Below are 18,777 nucleotides of genomic sequence, written 5' to 3' on the forward strand. Positions count from 1 at the left end.
TATCATAAATAAATAAAAATTAAAAAAAAAAAAAGAGCATCCGTGTTTGTGTGTTAGAGCCAGAGGTAGCTTTACTAAAAGAAGGTTATTTTCTCTAAAAATGACTGCTCTGAAGGGGAAAGAAAACGCTGGTTATATTTATATATTACGAAATATTGCCCAGAAGTCAATCTCATTGTCAAGCTATCCCACCCCTCAAAAATCAGTCTGCAAAAGCTGAGAAACTCACAGAGCTAGGGAATTCTGCTGAGATGGGACCTCATGCATAACACTGTGCAGTAGTCAAGAGAAAGATGAGTGAAATCCAATTTGCATTCTAGTTTACATAGTAATTAGCTACATCTACTACCATACATGTTTGCCTTCTGTTTTCTCTCAATTTTTTTAAGGAAAATAAATGTGTGGGATTTTGCTAGATTTGAAATGTTGTGAATGGAGTCTTACCTAACTGGAGTTAAGAGTCAAGTGTAATAACATATTTGGATAAGAATCAAGTAAGCAGTTTTCTGTTCAAATTTTATGCTTACTGGAAACTTGACTGAAACAGAAATATCCAAAAAAAGTACTTATGATATACCTGTGTTACAATTCTATTAAGTTTAGCCATGTAGGTAAATAAAGAGGTACATTCCTTGGATTGCATGAGAAAATAAGCCCACACAGTATGCCTGTATTATATGGGCACAGGGTAAAAGCTCACGTCTTTTTTTTTTTTTTTTCACATGTCTTTAATGAATAAATGAATGTTACAAATATGCTAATTCTGGCTAGGTACCTACTATCTCACTGGCTCCCATGCCCAAACAATTCTATGACGTAGGTATGGATATCCCTATTCCACAAATGGAAAAATTGAGGCCTAAAATGCTAACTGAAATACAGATGCGACCAACTAAAACAACCTTAGGTTAAATCTAGACTTTCACTTTCCTTTTCTGTGTGGGACTCAATAATCAATCAATAGTGCTACAAAACCCACCAATAAGCCCTGAAGCCAGGCTTCTCATAAAACCTCAGAATACGAGAACATTCCTGATAAACATGGCAAAGCCATCTCTACAAGCATAGCCAGCCTTTTTGTTTTCCAGTGAGGGCCTGACAGGAGTCTCCAGGGAGTATAAATTATATGCTAGAAGTCAGTGCCAACAGAGTGCTTCAAGCAAGGACAGCTATGTCTCTGGGAAGAGGAAGGAGGGGGTTAGTGAGGAGGCAGAGGGAGGGAGAGAGAGAGGGAGGGGAGAGAGAGAGAGAGAGAGAGAGAGAGAGGAGTGCACACACAGGAGCCCACAGCAGAGCAAGAAGAGAAAGAGAGGGCGCAGAAAAGGGGGAGATAAAGGCAGGCCAGAAGTCACAACACATCACTTCTTTCTGCAAGGTGGACAGTAGGCCTCATCTGGTGAGAGCTATTAGAGCCAGTCATCCACATGTGAAAGAAAAGAGGTCTTTCTCCTTGACTGTTCATCCTCAACATTCTAGCCTACAAGATCCACCAACCCAGGTTACTAGAGACCAAAACAAAACAAAACAGTGTTATGTTCAGAGGCTGTCAACACATTTCTTTATACCAAATACTTCTTAAATCAAGTTTAACTCCTACTGAAAGACTACAAGTACAATGTCTGTTCATTAAAATCATGGTAAATGGATCTTCTTATATAAGGGAACTATCTTAAAATATAACTTTATCAAAACACTGCCAGAAATATTAAAAAAAAAAAAAAACCTCAAGTCAAAAAGCCCAGCTATGTTGTTTTAATTATTTTAAATGTTTGTTTAGAAAATGGGAGCTCATACAGGTAATACAGATATGAAACTCATGTACATAGAGTTCTTCTAAGCCACAGTTCAATTATCTGAAGCAGGGCTTCCCAGTTTTCAGAGTAGTTATACAATTTTCTCTAATTCTCGCATTAGCCTTATGAAATAAGTAGGAAAGGCATCATTATTTTATTTTGAAGATAAAGAGATGGGCCCAAAGAGCTAAGTAATTTTTGAATAAGTTTCAAGCTGGTGAAGAGTAGAATGAAAACTAGAATGTAGGGCTTCAAGCTTTTTGATTCATGCTGCTTCTAATTTTCCACTTTGAAAATAGTGAAAAACACACTTGTAAAACCAGGAATTTGTATTTCTTTAAACCATGCTTTGAACTGCCATATAGCTACCTAGATATAGAAAATACTCTTAGGTTTATGGTTTAAGTATGTAAGAAGACTAAATACCTCAAGGATAAATAAGTTCAGGTCATCCTTAACTTGTGAATGTTATTTATGAAGAGTAAAAGAGGAGGAGGGCTAGAGGAAGGAAAAGCCAGTGGTGGCCAAGCATTGCCTTAGATAGGACACTTCCAAAGTATTCACAAGAAAAGGGAGCCCCAGAACAGCTGTGTTTCTGATGTCTTTAATTCCAACTTTCAAAAGGTGTAGAGTTTTATCTATACTATATGATCCTCTACATATTTACCTCAGATATTTTGTGTGAAGTACTTATGAAGTCCAGAATCTCTTAAAAATAGCTTTAGAAACCTTTGGAAAGTATGACAGCTAGTCCCATTCACTCTTCTAAAAAGTTCCTTCAAAATTTCTTACTGCTTTTAAATCTGTTTACGGGACATGAGGCATATGCCCATTTCAATCATCTTATTTCAGCTGACTGTACTAGGGCTTTTTGCAATGAAACAGATTTCCGTGCTTTCTATTTCTACCACAGTTCAGCCTGACTCAAACTTTCTTCCATTGCCTATCCCACCATTTCCCAAAGTGTGCACTGAGGACCACAGCCATTAAGTGTTAATGTAAATAAACAAAAATGAAGAAAATCTTAACCATGTATAAAGAATCCCCCCATCTTGAAAAGTCACAATGGACATTAGCATATGAAAGGCCCTAAGAAATTCCGTAGTAAAGAAAAATATTTTTTGCTTTGTCCATCTCATCAAATTTATTTGATTTGTACCCACTATAACTAGAAAATCTTGAATTATCAAATTATCTATGCCAGATCATTTTCAATGAAACCCAACTTAGTACAGGTCACACAAATGTAAAACTCAGTATATATTTTATTAATACATATATGATGTCATATTAATCTTATCAAACAAGATTTCTTTGGGGGAGGGGTCTTAACATTATTTACATTGAAAGAATTATTGATTAGTTTATTTTGTCTTTGAAGGAGCTTCCTGGCCAATTAAAAACTCCAATCAAAGGAGATAAGGCCTAGACTGACTATACATTTTTAAATATTTAAATACAGAGCTATTACCAGTTTGATACCTTTTATCTTTAAATGCTAATTTCTCCAACTGGCTTCTCCAAATTATATCATCCTCTGTTTTATTGAAGAACATCAGCTTCACTTTCCTTAAAAGAAAAAACAACAACAACTCAAAAAGAACTATTTCGATTACATTTAAAATATGCATGAATGGAAGAGTCTAAACATAAACGGGCATGAAATGCTTCTTAGTGCCAATTAAGTAACAAAAAATATCAAAAATAAAAGAATCAAGTTAATAAGACAGCTAGGACTGGAGGACGTAGGGTAAGAAATGATAAATGAGGGAATGAGAATATGTCTATTAAGGTCCACTGAGTATTTAATTAATTTAGAATACCTTATACTAAGCTAACAGCTTCACAAAGGACAGTAATTAAAGATAAAATTACATACCTGAGACTGGGTATGTTAGTCAAAGCATAATTCAGTATTTTAACCATTGGTGTGAAGCCTGTTCCAGCTGCCAATAAAAAGAGATCTTCTAATTCTTGGAACTGGGATATTTTAAAATTGCCCTCAGGATTGCTTACGGAAACAAAATCTCCTAAACAATGAAATATAAACTAAATCAGAAAAAAAAATCAGGGAAACTGAGGTTAAGCTAGTTGAATTTAGAACACTGATGAGTAACAGGGTGAATGCATAACGTTCAGACTACACCTTAGTTTTTTAGATGTATAAGGAGTTTTGGGAATAATCATTAAGCCCCCAAGTATGTTCAGATTATATCATTCTAACCAAATTAATAATGAGGTTTCATTACACTCATTTCCCATCATCATTTTCCCAAACCACCTGGAGCCTCTAATTTACAAACTACTGACAAGTATTTAAGTATAAATTATCAGTAAAGGATTGATTGCTAAACTAAATTATAAGCACCTCAAAAGCAGAGTCCATGTATACCTGTCTAGCACAGTACAAGGTGGAGAATATACACTCACTACTTTCATATTGATTCTTAGCCTCAGCAACAAAAATAAGAGAGAAAATGGAAATAAAAATGTATTCTAAAGTCTTATGTTAGTAAATGTGCTAACATCACCTTCATCAAATCTTTGAAAAGACCTACTGATTAAAAGAACAGCTGTTCTGAATTTAATGCCTATAAAAACAAAGACCAGAAACTGTACTTAGAGCATTCTATCTAGAATAAGAATATTTGAGAAACATTTTTTCTGCAGTGCATTTGATATAATCACTATGTATCACTCATATAAGAGAACTGCCTTTAGGACATTTCAGAAATTTTCGATGTAATTTTAAAAATAAAAAATGCAGTTAAACATTTTAAAAACAATTTCAAATACTTTGCTTTATTATTTTTAATGCTCATAATATTTTCCTTCTTGTCTATAGTAAGCAGGATAGTAAGAATCTTTTAGTAACTGATGAATTAAGTATTAGAAAGGAACAGATGCTCCCTGTTCAAAAGGACCATAAGATCAGAATATCTTCAGGAAAAAGTCAGCTGATTGTTTACTAAAGATGCCTCAAAGAATGATGTTAACTTGATAACTTTTGTCAGCAGTCCAGTCCTTCGAATGTCAGAAAACTGATTAGACTCAGGCAAGGTACCTGATTTTAATCCAGTTCACAAGATAAAATACACCTGCCAGAATGGCAACTGATTTACAGAAGGCAACCCTCACCTCGTGACCTGAACATTACACACCCCATCCAGGGCATCCCATTCCCAGTATCAGAACATTTGGAAGTCCAAAACAGTCATATAACAGTTGCTCAATGAACATGGAATTGAAACAAAGAAGCGGATAATTTCATAGGGTAGCTCATTTAGGCCATGATGAGGCTTCATGAGTTATCACTACCATGCTGGTATGTCATCCTCTAAGTGACACAAATATTTGTACTACGTCTAGCTCCCCAGGATGAAGCTGAAAAAACACTCATCTAGTCCTTTGGGCTTTCCTTTTCCAAGCTCTAGGCTAATTCTCCACCCTGCTCTTCACACTATCTCTATCAATAGGTTATGAGAACATCAGTTTAGTGTCCGCATGCTATATTACAATCATGTCAGTCTACCACAGGATGAACCTCTCACCCTCACTAGATTTGCAGGCATTTCAAGATTCTTTAGGTTCACATTTATATTCAGTATTTTGATTTATGTAACCAAAGAGGACTAAACATATCCATTATGTATAGACTGGCTTAACTTTCAGAAATCAACAAACTTTCTTTATTTTCAAATTTTAGTGATCTACTTCACCGGTACCTGGATGTTACTGTGAATGCTGTGTTAGAAATAGGAAAAGCACTTTTACTGTGAAACAGAAGGCAGTGAAAAGTTGAAGATACAGAAAAAGGGTCAGAAATAAGAATAGGGGTCTTGAAATCTTAGTAAATTTCATTATAGTCTTTTTATTCTTCCAGAGCACATTTATTGAGAGCCTATTATGTGCCAAGTGCCATGCTAGGTACAGGAACTACAAAGATAAGTTAAGATGGTCTTTATCCTCAACCTCAAAGTTACAGTCTGTAAAGAAGGAATGTTATTTATTCTTATCCTGGAGCTATGAACAAAATGTTCTCCTGAGGGGCTCAGTAGAAGGGAGGCTTCATAAGGGACTGACATTTTGTTTGGGTCTTTAAAAAAAAGGCTCCTTGACAGGTAGAGAAAGGTAGAGAAAGGGGTGATGGGCGTCCTACGTGAGGCGCCTGCACGTACCTATGCATGAGGATGGCAAATTTGTGGGACTCTGAGCAGCACAAGCACTCTATATTTATACTAGTAGTTACTGCGAGAGAGGAAGCTGGAACAATCATGAAAGTCTGTGTAGGCCATGCAGAGGACTTAATGAGTTAAGTGATGGATGCCCATCAGAAATTTCAAAGCTGCAGAACAACATGATTAAATGTATCCCCAGGGCAGTTGGAAATGCAGATAAACAAAAAAGAGAAAGACATTGTTAGAGGCAACTGCGAGAGAACAGCGGTCATGAAAGAAATGATGAAGGCTTGATCTGACAGGGTGGCAGAAGGGATAGAAAAAAAAGAAAAAAATCACTGGGCGGCAGACTCACTAGAACTTAGTGGCTGACTGGACCGGGAGGGAGAAGATGGAGTCAGAGATGACTCAGGCCTGCAGACTGAGCCAAGGATGAACAGTGAGGCTATAAATAATAAAGATGAGGAATGTGGTAGTGAGGATAGGTTGGGTGGGACAAAGAGAATATGACTTTGGTAGTAGACATGTTGAGTTTAATTATTTGATAGACTCTCACGTGTACATAACTAGAGGACAGTATAACATGGGATTCAATCTAGAACACAAATGAGGTTTATAAAGAATACCAACCAATCTGAAGATGATCAAGCTCTGGTGTGAAGAGTCCAGCAGCATAGATTTTGATCAAAAAGTAGATGTATTTATTGTTGAGAACTGGTTCCTTGAGCTCTGAGAGTAGGAAATCTGATACAGGTGTATATGGCTTCACTATTTCAGTACCTAGAAAAAGTCATGACAAAGAAATTCAATTCTAAAAATTTAAACAGCTCTCAATAAAGATGAAACATTCTAATTTTATGATGCCAGCAGTACATATTTAAAACAGTATTTTTAATGTGTATATAATTCTAACTATATTTTCTATATGTAGTGTATATGTGTGTGGATATATATACATACACACACAAGCCTATGTGTGCTCAAATAATTTACACAAATCAATACTTTACCCATCATATAAACAATGTATTTTTATTAAGTGTGGCTTAAGATGATAGAGATTTATGGTAATAAATTTAGACAACCATCTGTTTTATTGGAACATAAACTTTATAATGGGCCTACAGAAAAAAAAAAGGAACCAAAGTTTACACAGAGATGTAAGAAGGTATTTACATAATAACTAATTATTCAACAAATTTTTAACAATGGTTACTGATGGTCACTGGGATCATTTGGGTTGAGAAGGGGAAGAATTTCACTTTTTACTTTACACATTTTGAATTGTTTTAACATTCTGATATGTGATACGTTACTTTGGCAACTGAAGGAAAATATGTTAGTCTGACTACTTCTAAGAATATAATATTAAGAAAACAGGATAAATTTAATAAGAATTGATGTTATATTTTAGCTAGCCAAATTCCAAAGAAAGAGGAGTCACCACACACTGGAAAGACCAACATTTTATATGTGGCTCTGTGATATATACATAATTCATCTACCTGTAAATGATAAGTCATCAACAATAACTGCACTAGGGAGGATGCCAGGGATTGAATGACAGCCTGGCAGTGGTGGTGATGTAGAGAGGAGCTCCCTAGTGTCATGGTAACATGCTGCACCTACCAAGTTCTGGCTGGCAGTCAGCTGGCCTGACTGATGTGAGAATGTGACCTTCTGCTGCTTTGAAAGACCAAGAAAATGGTAGATGTGGTGAAGAAGGGTATTTAAAACAAGTACATAAAGTAACTTTAGGATGAGAATGAGGGGGAAAATTCAGTCAAGAATATCTTCATAGAGCTTCTTATTCCAGTGGCATATGTAAGGAAATCATTTATGATCACCTACTCATTCTGAAAATGACACAATCTGACACGGTTACTAAGATATAGTTTATGTGTTGCCGGTAGTTGTCTCCCCAAAGAAACACTTGGGAACTCCCTCACCTCTTTCCTTTACAGTTTCCTGAGGAACACATTACAATGCTGATGGAACTCTCTTTCTCTGACAGTGGCAGCTTCTCTGTTCCCTAAAGTGATGAGGCATGGCTATGGCTCCCACATGGAGGAACACTGGATCTACAAACCTGGAATTGGGCTATCACTCACTCAGCTGACAGAAACCTGTATTAGTAACTTAAATGGTTACTTCCTAAAAGGACAGTACTGATTTGAAACTGCTCGTAAGTAAGGAACATGTTTCCCCAAAGCCTCTATTCACCTTACCTGTAATAGTTAGCTTGAGGTAAACATGTTGCCCAATGGGCACCTGAAGGTGAGTGCTTGGTGGCAGCATCAAGCAGAAAAGCTTCGTATCATGAGTAACACATTCCTTGGAAATTAACTGGCACTTTCTGTAGTTCAAACCTAGAAAGCAATTCATTTTCTTATTGATGAATAAATAAGAAGTAACACTAGACCCACTAAGTGAAAGCAGAGACCCAGCTTCTATGCTTTAGCAAGCTTGAATATCACTAAATAAAATGCCTGTTGTGCTTTAAAAATTTATCAGGAGTCTGAAAATCTTACAGTAAGAATTTCATTTTATTTACTGAAATATCTATTTTCTAAAACATACCAATACTTTTATAGTTTGAAAAACAAACTTTATTGAGTCTTATTTTCTCATGTTTGTAATTATAGCATATTAAAAGCATTACATTCTAAGAAGTCAAAACCTAATTCACCTCTCCATCAATTCACTTTTTAAAAATTTCACCTTTTAAGCTTTATATTCACAGCTATATAACTACATTACAAATGTGAAAAATATTTGATAATCAAAAAAAAAAAAAAAACTACATCCTAAAGTCTTTTCTTACAGAGTGGTCTTGGAATTCAAATATTTCAGGTTTAACAATATTAGTGCTATTAAATAATTTTAGAAAAACATCTTTGATAAATGCGGGAAAAATAAACATTCTATTTCTCCATGTGTATGAATGAATTATAGAGCTTTTTAATTCTCAAGAAATGATTAAAACAAAAAAATAAATTTTTATGTTTAAGAGTGTAAGTTTTCATTATCTGGAAAATTAATTTAAGTGAAAAATGAAAATTCCCAGTTTGTTCTACTAATATACAAATAAACAAAAGAAACAAACTGTTTCTATTCATACTGAAAATATTTGAAATTAATATCCCAAGCTCAGGAAATATACATTTGCATACAGAGCAAAATAATAGCATTTAGGTTAGAAGAACTTGTTACAGAAATTCCAAAAGCATTAATATTTTCATTTATAAAACTCTTGTGAACATAAACAGCATGCCAGACCAGACTGATGATATTGGCTTATTTCCTCTCTTATAAAACAGCATTTACAGAAATGATTAGGAATCAACTCTGATAATGTATTTCTTTTCCTAATTATCCTTTTTTTCTTAACCTAAAAATATTTAAGTAGGTACAAATTTACTCCAGATCTTAAATACCTAATAATCAATGGTTTGTGGAAAACTGAAATTCACTTATAATCCTAAGAAATCATTTTGGCCATGGTTTCACCCAATTCTCTTCCTCCCTTGTCCCTTTGGGCCCTAAAGACCCTGGTCACTAAATCTTTCCACTTGTTCCCATGGTAGCCCTGTACACACATACCTTCAGAGTGTAGCACTGTACAGCAAAACCAAAGGGCATTACTGAAGTCACCTCATTTTTAGTGCCAGCATGTAGCTTAGACCAGATTATAGCTAAAGGACTCATTTGTATATCCTAGAACACCTAATCCAGTATCAGACTGACAAAGGATCAATGAACAAAGTCTCAGCTAGAAGGAGAAATGAAGGTTCAAATGATCTCCTTGTCCTTTCCTTTCTGGGACCCAGAGTGAGAATATAATCAGAGACCCATATATTATATGTCTAAACATTTGAATATATATATTTACAAATACCACTTTCATGTCTGGGCCACTTTGAAAGAGATGAAAATAAGACAGCAAGATGCCAAAGCATTGCATGGTTCCTGAGTACGCACAACTTCATGTGTGCAGGGTAGAAGAGATAATTTAAGAGAACAAAGCACAGGGAAGTTTTCTTCGCAGTATTTCTCTATTTATAGTAATTTTGAATGCTTATTATAGGCAGCAAAGAAACATGGATGTACAGGCAAATGTTGGGGAGAAGTGTGAGGGTAGCTCTTCTTACACTTGCAAGAAGGTCTGTTCCATTATGAGCAAGTAGCTTGGCTGTGGAATCAGAGGCCCCACAAAAAAAAAGGCTGAATTAAATGATTGCTTACATTGTGTCCACAAGCATATTTATGAGCACAGACAGTACCTCAGAGTGTGTGTATGTGGGTGTGTGTGGGCGTATAATGTGTGTGGTGTCTGCAGTTAAGAAACTATGACTAAAGTATGAGTCAAAAAATAAAAAATAAAAAATAAAGTATGAGTCAAACCATGCAAAATTGTCAGCTTTCTAGGTTAAAAACTGTAGAATATCAGCAATTTTATATAGCTCAACTTAGATTAAAAAGACAAATTCAATACATATATTTAACATATAGTTTTATATGTGGCTGCTGACATCAAAATTGTTCAAAATTTTTAAAACTCTTCTTTATAATTTTGTATCTTGATATTCATTTACTGAATTATTTGTTGGTAAATCTATAAAACTAACTTTATCTGGTGATCTAAGTCCCCACAGTAAAGGCAACTGCAATTAAAATAAAATTTTAGGTTGGATACAGAAATAGTAACCCAATTACCTATCAGTTTCTGACCCTTGATAGACAAGTTCCTCAGCCACACACACACACACACACACACACACACACACACACACAATTTACTCATCATTGTCACCTTTCGGGGGGAAAAATGGGAAGCATGCAATTTATAAATAGTAGTCTAGTTCCACTGATATAGCTTAAAATATCACATACAACATTTGGATTAAAGGTAAAAATAAAATAGTTTCTCCTCTATAATTATGTTCTTTGCTCTATTTTAATCTTTTGTAAAAGTAAATCCTAGATCTGATATGAGAAGGTTATCACATTAAAAGCTTTCAATTTACAGGGCGCCTAGGTGGCTCAGTTGGTTAAGTGTCTGCCTTCAGCTCAGGTCATGATCCCAGGGTCCTGGGATTGAGCCCCACCTACATTGGGGCTCCTTGCTTCTGCATCTCACTCTGCTGGCCACTATGCCTACTTGTGCACACTTTTTCTCCTTTTCTCTAATTAATAAATAAAATCTTTAAAACAATTTTTTAAAAAATTAAAGTTTTCAATTTACATGCTTATTTTCAAACAAAATTCAGGTAGCCAAGAAATTTCAATTAGAGGAAGCCAGCATTTTAGCATCACTAAAGTCAGTCATTTCAACATATTGAAAACCTAGGAATCACATGACAGACTGGAAACATGTGACATTACTGCCAGCAAGTTAATCATAATAATTTGATGATGTAAGTGTTCAGCTTTGCTAGTGAATAAAATAATCTACAATTTCTGTCATGATTTAAGGAGTGGAAAGGACAAAGAAGAAATCACCTTTGCTGATTCAGTCACATAAATAAAAGTGTTCCCTAAACTCTGAGTCATTTTCCAAAGTGGAAAACCCAATTCAATGAAAAATACTCGCATGGCTCCAATTTCAGACCAGAAAGCTAAAACTAGCTTTCTTGGTGGCTCATGACACAAGCAGAAATTTATGGCAGAGGCAAAAGAGTTCATTGGAAAGCCTCGGGAAATTACTGAGAAAACCTGAGTGATGCTCATTCTAACAATTTCCAAATGGAGGCTGCCCTTTGTTCTTAGTATTATCTCCTGGACTTGGCTTTTATCTGGTTTGCTATGATTTTTCAACCACTAGATTGATAATTTCAGGGCAAGAGGTTTCACTTTAATAATACCTCTTTTCGGGGATCCCTGGGTGGCGCAGTGGTTTAGCGCCTGCCTTTGGCCCAGGGCGCGATCCTGGAGACCCGGGATCGAATCCCATATCGGGCTCCTGGTGCATGGAGCCTGCTTCTCCCTCTGCCTATGTCTCTGCGCCTCTCTCTCTCTCTCTCTCTCTCTCTCTGTGTGTGACTATCATAAATAAATAAAAATTAAAAAAAAATACCTCTTTTCATTGTCACTGGCTTTATCTATTTTCTTCTGATCTGCTAGATCACACTATTATTCCTCTATGTTCTTGCTCCCTTCCTAATACCACAAAATTTGGACCTCTGCTCCTATAAAAGAAGTCTATTTGACCTTTCCCTACTTGTGGCTTACACTTTTCTTTCTCTATAATCTGCAAAATGCCTGGCACAATAAGTACCTAGTAACAATTTGAAGCTCTTCCTGGAAAACCCTTCATAGTTTTTTGTTATCTGTTTGAAAGTTATTTTCACAACATTGCCTGAAATTCACTTCTTTGAGGGAGTCATTCACAATCAAACTGATCCACATCTGTTAGCTTGGGGTTAGCTTAGAATATGCTCAATTTGTACTATAGAACTTGTTCTTGCTGGTCTTTTGCTTTATAAAAGTATTCTTCAATCTCATGTCAGTGTATATTCTTTCATTTGGGAAAATAATTAACACAGTGCTTACAACAGTCTTCTACTCACAATGTGTACTCAAAACAATGCTACCTGATACCTTTTCTGAAATCATGTATTATCCACAAATATAACTTTGTAATTTTAAGTAGTTATAATAATTTTAAATATTTAAAGATGCTAATACGAATATATGCAGTTAATTCCTTCTAACTCCCTTAAAGTAATAGCAAAGGTGTGTGTGTGTGTGTGTGTGTGTGTGTGTGTGTGTGGTTGTTTTTTGAGGCATAAGCCTGCAAGAACAGAAAGAATGGAAATAAGGAAAAGCAACAAAACTTTAGGAGCTGACAAGGCAAAGAGAGCCTGGTAACTGACTCAGCAGACTCCATAAAGCTGAATCTTAAATTAGAAATAAAGAAAGCCAAAACTCAACTCATTTGTAACAACAACAACAACAACAAAATCCCTGAAGGCTCAGAAATTGGCAGGACCAATTATCTCTGGATTATAATCACTCTGGAATCATAGTGAAGGTGGAGCTGAAACCACTTTCTGGATGAAAGTTCATTTAAGAAACCTAGATGCTACCACCCCCTATCTTTTCTGAAGTCTTCCCCTACTTAGTCTAGCCACATGACGGACTCTCTTCTATTCTGGCAAAGTATTAGAAAGGTATTCTCTAGGGTGGGTAAAACAAAGGGTCTCTGGATTGGGTAGATGTTATAGGCTGAGTTGTGTTCCTCTCAATTTTCCTATGTTGAAGCTGTAACCCCCAGTACCTCACAATGTGACTACTTGGAGATAGGTTCTTTTAGAAGGTTAATTAAGTGAACATGAGGTCATTAGTGTGGGTGATCCTAATACAATATGATTGATATCCTTATAAGGAGGCAATAAGGGGCATAAACACACAGAGAGAAGACCATGTGAAGATGGCCACCTATAAGCCAATGACAGAATCTTCAGAAGCAACCAACTTTACCAACACCTTGATCTAGGACTTCTGGCCTCTAGACTGGGAAAATAAATTTCTGTTAGCAGACCATCCAGTCTGATACTTTGTTATGACAGCCTTAGCAATAATATAGTATGCTAGGTAACAAACAAACAAAGGAAATTAATTTTACAGACACCCAGTTTTCTTTTCCCATAAGACTTCTGAAATTCTGGATGCAAAGTAGGAGACTGTCCACTCTCCAGACTCTGACAAAATAACTGTCATTGAATTTTTCCCAAAGAAACATTCCACCCATATAGTTAATATTAATGTTAATAAGGCACACACATATGCACAACGTTTCTGAGCAGCTTTTGCGAGTTCCACCCCCAGAAATAGGAGTAGATAGTCAAGGAGTAGATAGTCAAGGATGAGCAGACATTTAAAGAAACATCTAAAATGAAAGAATAAAACAAACAAACTTTGGGGATGGAGGTTACACAGGGAGAGGGAAACTCAAAAGCTCTATCAGTAATTATTAAAAAGATATCAGAGGCTATTAAGTATAGGATGCTAGGGGTACCTGGGTGGCTCAGTTGGTTAAGAGTCCAACTCTTGATTGTATCTCAAGTCATGATCTCAGGGTTGTGAGATGGAGCCCCATGTTGGACTCCACACCGGGTGTGGCACCTGCTTAAGATTCTCTCTCTCTCCCTCCGCCCCTGCCTACTGCTCTCTCCCTTTCTTAAGAAGGAAAAAAAAAGGAAGAATAGGATGTTAAAACAAAGGAATATAAATTAAAAGAGTTCTCAGAAGTTAAACATAAGAGTTGAAAATAAGTAACTCAGTAGAAGAGCTGAAAGACACAACTAAAGAAATCACCCCCAAAAAAGAACAAAAGGACAATCAGAAGTTAAACATAAGAGTTGAAAATAAGTAACTCAGTAGAAGAGCTGAAAGACACAACTAAAGAAATCACCCCCAAAAAAGAACAAAAGGACAAAATTGAAAGTATGAGAGAAAAAAATGAGCTGTTTAAAAGTTTAAAAGGTTTCAAATAAGAACACTTTTAGACAGCAAAAACAGACTATAAAGAGAAGGAAAATCAATATTTCTCAAAATGGAAGGTCATTAGGTTTCCACAATGAAAAGACAGCTCCAAGTAGAAAGAGCCAGCATGAAAAATGAAAACAGACCTACATTAAGGCATATCAAATTGTGAAATTTCAAAATTCTTGGAACAAGAAATAAATCCTACCAATTTCCAAAAAGAAAAAAAAAAGTGTACATTCATTGAAAATTCATCAGGTCGAACATTTATAAAAGGCATACCTTTTGGAAATGAATAAAGAAATGAAATGAAGAAGGAAATGAATTACATCCTTTAGGAGTAAATTGAGATAATGGCTGAGATAAGCAGAAAAATAATAAACATGTCTTCCTTAATATAAAAAAATGAGATGAGCATAAAAAGTATAAACTTAAAACTTGGTTGTGCACCTTTTATAAAAAGGAACTTGAAGGAGTAAATGGTTGAACAATCTAAGCACAAGTGGGCTTCTACATTCAGGTATCACTACCTAACAACTTTGTAATTCCTAAACATTGGATAGTAGATGCTGAAATTTAATCTCAATTAAAAAAAAAAGGAGTTTTCCAAGCAAGTAAAAGCTAAAGGAGTTCATCACAACTAAACCAGTCTTACAAGAAATGTTAGAGATTCTTCATTAAGCTGAAAAGAAAGAGCAGTAATTAGTAATAAGAAAATATATGAAAGTATAAATTTCATTGCTAAAGGTAAATATATAGTAAAGGTAGTGGTTAATCACTTATAAAGCTAGTAAGAAGGTTAATGACAAAAATGATAAAAACAACTATAATAATTATTTAAGGTTTATACAAGAAAAAGTTCTTATTAAATGTGACATCAAAAACATAAAACATGGGTCTGGGGGAAGAGGAAAAATGTAGAGTTGTAGAATGCATTTAAAGTTGTTATCAACTTAAAATAGACCGTTACAAATATAGATTTTTGTATGTGAGCCTCATGGTAATCATAAAGCAAAAACCTACAGTAGATACACGAAAGTTAACAAAAAAGAAATCTTCTAAGTGTAACACTAAAGAAAGTCATCAAATCTCAAAGGAAGAGAGCAAGAAAAGAAGAAAGGAACAAAGAAGAACTACAAAACAGCCAGAAAACAATGAACAAGATGGGGAAAAGTACATACCTGTCAATAATCACTTTAAATGTAAATGGGCTAAATTCTCCAGCCAAAAGACATAGAGTGGCTTAAAAAACAGGACCCATCTATATACTGCCTACAAGAGACTCACTTCAGATGTAAGGACACATACAAACGAAAGCAAAGGGATGGAAAAAGATGTTTCATGAGAATGGAAACCTAAAGAAAGCTGGGATAGCTATACTTATATCATACAAAATAGACTTTAAAACTAGGGTTGTAATCAGAGACAAAGAAGGCATTACAGAATGATAAAGAGGTCAATCCAACAAGAGGATATAACATTTGTAAATATATATGTATCCAACAGAAGTTAGAGTACCTAAATATATAAACCAAATATTAACAGACCTAACTGAAGACATTGACAATACAGTAATAGAAAAGAACTTTAATATCCCACTTATACCAGGAAAGAAATCAATAAGGAAACACAGGCCTTAAATGACACATTAGACCAGAGTGACTTAAGATATACACAGAACATTCTAAACAAAAGTAAGTAACAGAATACACATTCTTTTCAAGTGCACATGGAACATTCTCCAGAATAGATCACATGTTAGGTCACAAAAAAATTTTAATACATTTAAGAAGATTAAAATAATAACAAACTATAATGGTATGAAACTAGAAATTAATTACAAGAAAAAGTGAAAAATTCACAGATGTATGGAGATTAAACAGCATGTCTGAATAACCAATGAGTGAACAAAGAAATCAAAGGAGAGATAAAAAAAAAAACAACTTTGAGATAAATGAAATGAAAATACAACATACCAAAATTTATTAGATGCAGCAAAGCAGTTCTAAGAGGAAGTTCATAATGCTAAATATCTACCTCAACAAACAAACAAACAAACAAACAAAAAAACTCAATTAAACAACTTAACTTCACATCTCAAGGAACTAGAAAAAGAACAAATGAAGTACCAAGTTAGCAGAAGGAAGAAAATATTAAATATCAGAGTGGAAATAAATGAAACACACTAAAAAGACAATAAAAGAGATCAATGAAACTAAAAGCTGGTTCCCTGCTAAGTAAAACTGACTAATCTTAAGCTAGACTCACCAAGAAAAAAAAAAAATAAGGCTCATATAGATAAAACCAGAAATAAAAGAGAAGATTTTACAACTGGTACCTGAGAAATAAAAGGATCATAAAATAATTCTATGAACAATTATACATCAACAAATTGAACAACCTAGAGGAAGTGGATAAATTCCTAGAAACATACAATCTTTCAAGACCAAATCATGAAAAAAATAGAAAACCTCAATGAGGGCAGCCTAGATGGCTCAGCAAACCTGAAGGCGTTTAGTGCCGCCTTCAGCCCAAGTTGTGATCCTGGAGACTCAGGATTGAATCCCATGTCAGGCTCCCTGCATGGAGCCTGCTTCTCCCTCTGCCTGTGTCTCTGGCTCTCTCTCTTTCTCTGTGTCTCTCATGAATGAATAAATAAATAAAATCTTTTTTTTTTTTTTTTTTAAAAAAAGGAAGAAAACCTCAATGAACCAATTAATAGAAAGGACTGAGTCAGTAAGTAAAAACCTCCCAACAGACAAAAGTCCAGGGCCATTATATATATCTTTACTGGTGAATTCTACCAAACATTCAGAGTAAAATTAATGCCACGCCTTTACAAATTCTTCCCCCAAAAAGAAAAGGAGGAAATACTTCTTAACTCATTTTGTGAGGCTAGCATTACTCTGATACCAAAACCAGACAAGGATACCAGAAGGGAAGAAAATTACAGACTAATACCTTGATGAATATAAATATAAAAATCCTCAACAAAATAGTAACAAACTGAACTCTACAATACATTGAAAGGATCATACACCATGATCAAGAAGGATTTAGTCTAGGGACACAAGAATGGTTCAACACCTACAAATCAATGAATGTGATACACTACATTAATAAATGGAATACAGAAATATGATCATCTCAATAGATGGAGAAGCATTTGACAAAATTCAACACTCATGATTGAAAATTTTAACAAAGTGGGTAGACAGGGAACACACTTCAACATAATAAAGGCTGTGAATGAGAAGCCCACAGCTAACATTACACTCAATGGCAAAAAGTTGATCAGGAACAAGACAAGGATGCCCCCTCTCACCACTTTTATTCAACATAATACTGGAAGTCCCAGGCAGAGTAATTAGGCATGAAAAAAAAAAAATAAAAAGCATCTAATTAGCCAGGAAGAAGTAAAACTGTCACCATTTACAAATGACATAGTTTTTACATATAGAAAACCCCTAAAGACTCCACCAAAAAGCTGTTAGAAATAATAAATGAAGTTGCAATATCAAATCAATATACAAAAAAATCTGCTGCATTTCTATACGCTAATAATGGACTACAGAAAGAGAAACTGAGAAAACAATCTCATTTACAATTGCCTCAAAAAGAGTAAAATACCTAGAAATACATTTAACTAAGGAGGTAAAAGATCTGCACTCTGAAACTGTAAGATATAGATGGAATAAACTGAAGATGACACAAATAAATGGAAAGAAATAATACGTTCACAAATTGTAGGAATCCATGAATATTGTTTTTTTTTTTTTTTTAAATGTCCATACTACTCAAAGGAATCTATAGATTCGGTGTAATCACTATCAAAATACCAATAGCATGTTTCAGAGAACTGGAACATTTAATCCTAAAATTTGTATGGAATCACAAAAACTTCAAATAGTCAAAGCAATCCTGAGAAAGAACAAAGCTGGAGGCACCACACTCCCAGTTTTCAAACTATACCACAAAGCTATAGTAAGCAAAACAGTATAGTAGCCATAAAAACACATTTGATCAACAGAACAGAATATAGAGTCCAGAAATAACCCTCCCATATATATATGTCAATTAATTTATGGCAAAGGAGGCAAGAATATATACAATGGGGAAAGGACTGCCCTTCAAATAAATGGTGCTGGGAAAACAGGACACTACATGCAAAATAATGAAAATAGACTATTATCTTATACCATAGACAAAAATTAAAGTAGATTAAAGACCTGAATGTAAGACCTAAAACTATATACTCCCAGAAGAAAACAGATGGTAAGCTCCTTGACATTGATCCTGGCAATGATTTTTTGGACCTG

General features: G+C 34.9%; 1 protein-coding gene across 2 annotated transcripts in view; it reads right to left on the reverse strand.

The window, feature by feature from the left end:
• CYB5R4 (cytochrome b5 reductase 4) overlaps positions 1–18,777 on the reverse strand; it is a 76,929-nt gene that overhangs the window by 11,892 nt on the left and 46,260 nt on the right. For both annotated transcript variants that reach the window (XM_072832199.1, XM_072832200.1), the window contains exons 11-14: positions 8,200–8,340; positions 6,602–6,751; positions 3,673–3,823; positions 3,276–3,362 (exon numbers count right to left, since the gene is read on the reverse strand). In XM_072832199.1, the coding sequence (XP_072688300.1) occupies positions 3,276–3,362; positions 3,673–3,823; positions 6,602–6,751; positions 8,200–8,340 (529 nt within the window). The remainder of the gene's footprint in view (positions 1–3,275; positions 3,363–3,672; positions 3,824–6,601; positions 6,752–8,199; positions 8,341–18,777) is intronic.

Source organism: Canis lupus, chromosome 7 (assembly GCF_048164855.1).
Source record: "Canis lupus baileyi chromosome 7, mCanLup2.hap1, whole genome shotgun sequence".
Classification (NCBI taxonomy): Eukaryota; Metazoa; Chordata; class Mammalia; order Carnivora; family Canidae; genus Canis; species Canis lupus.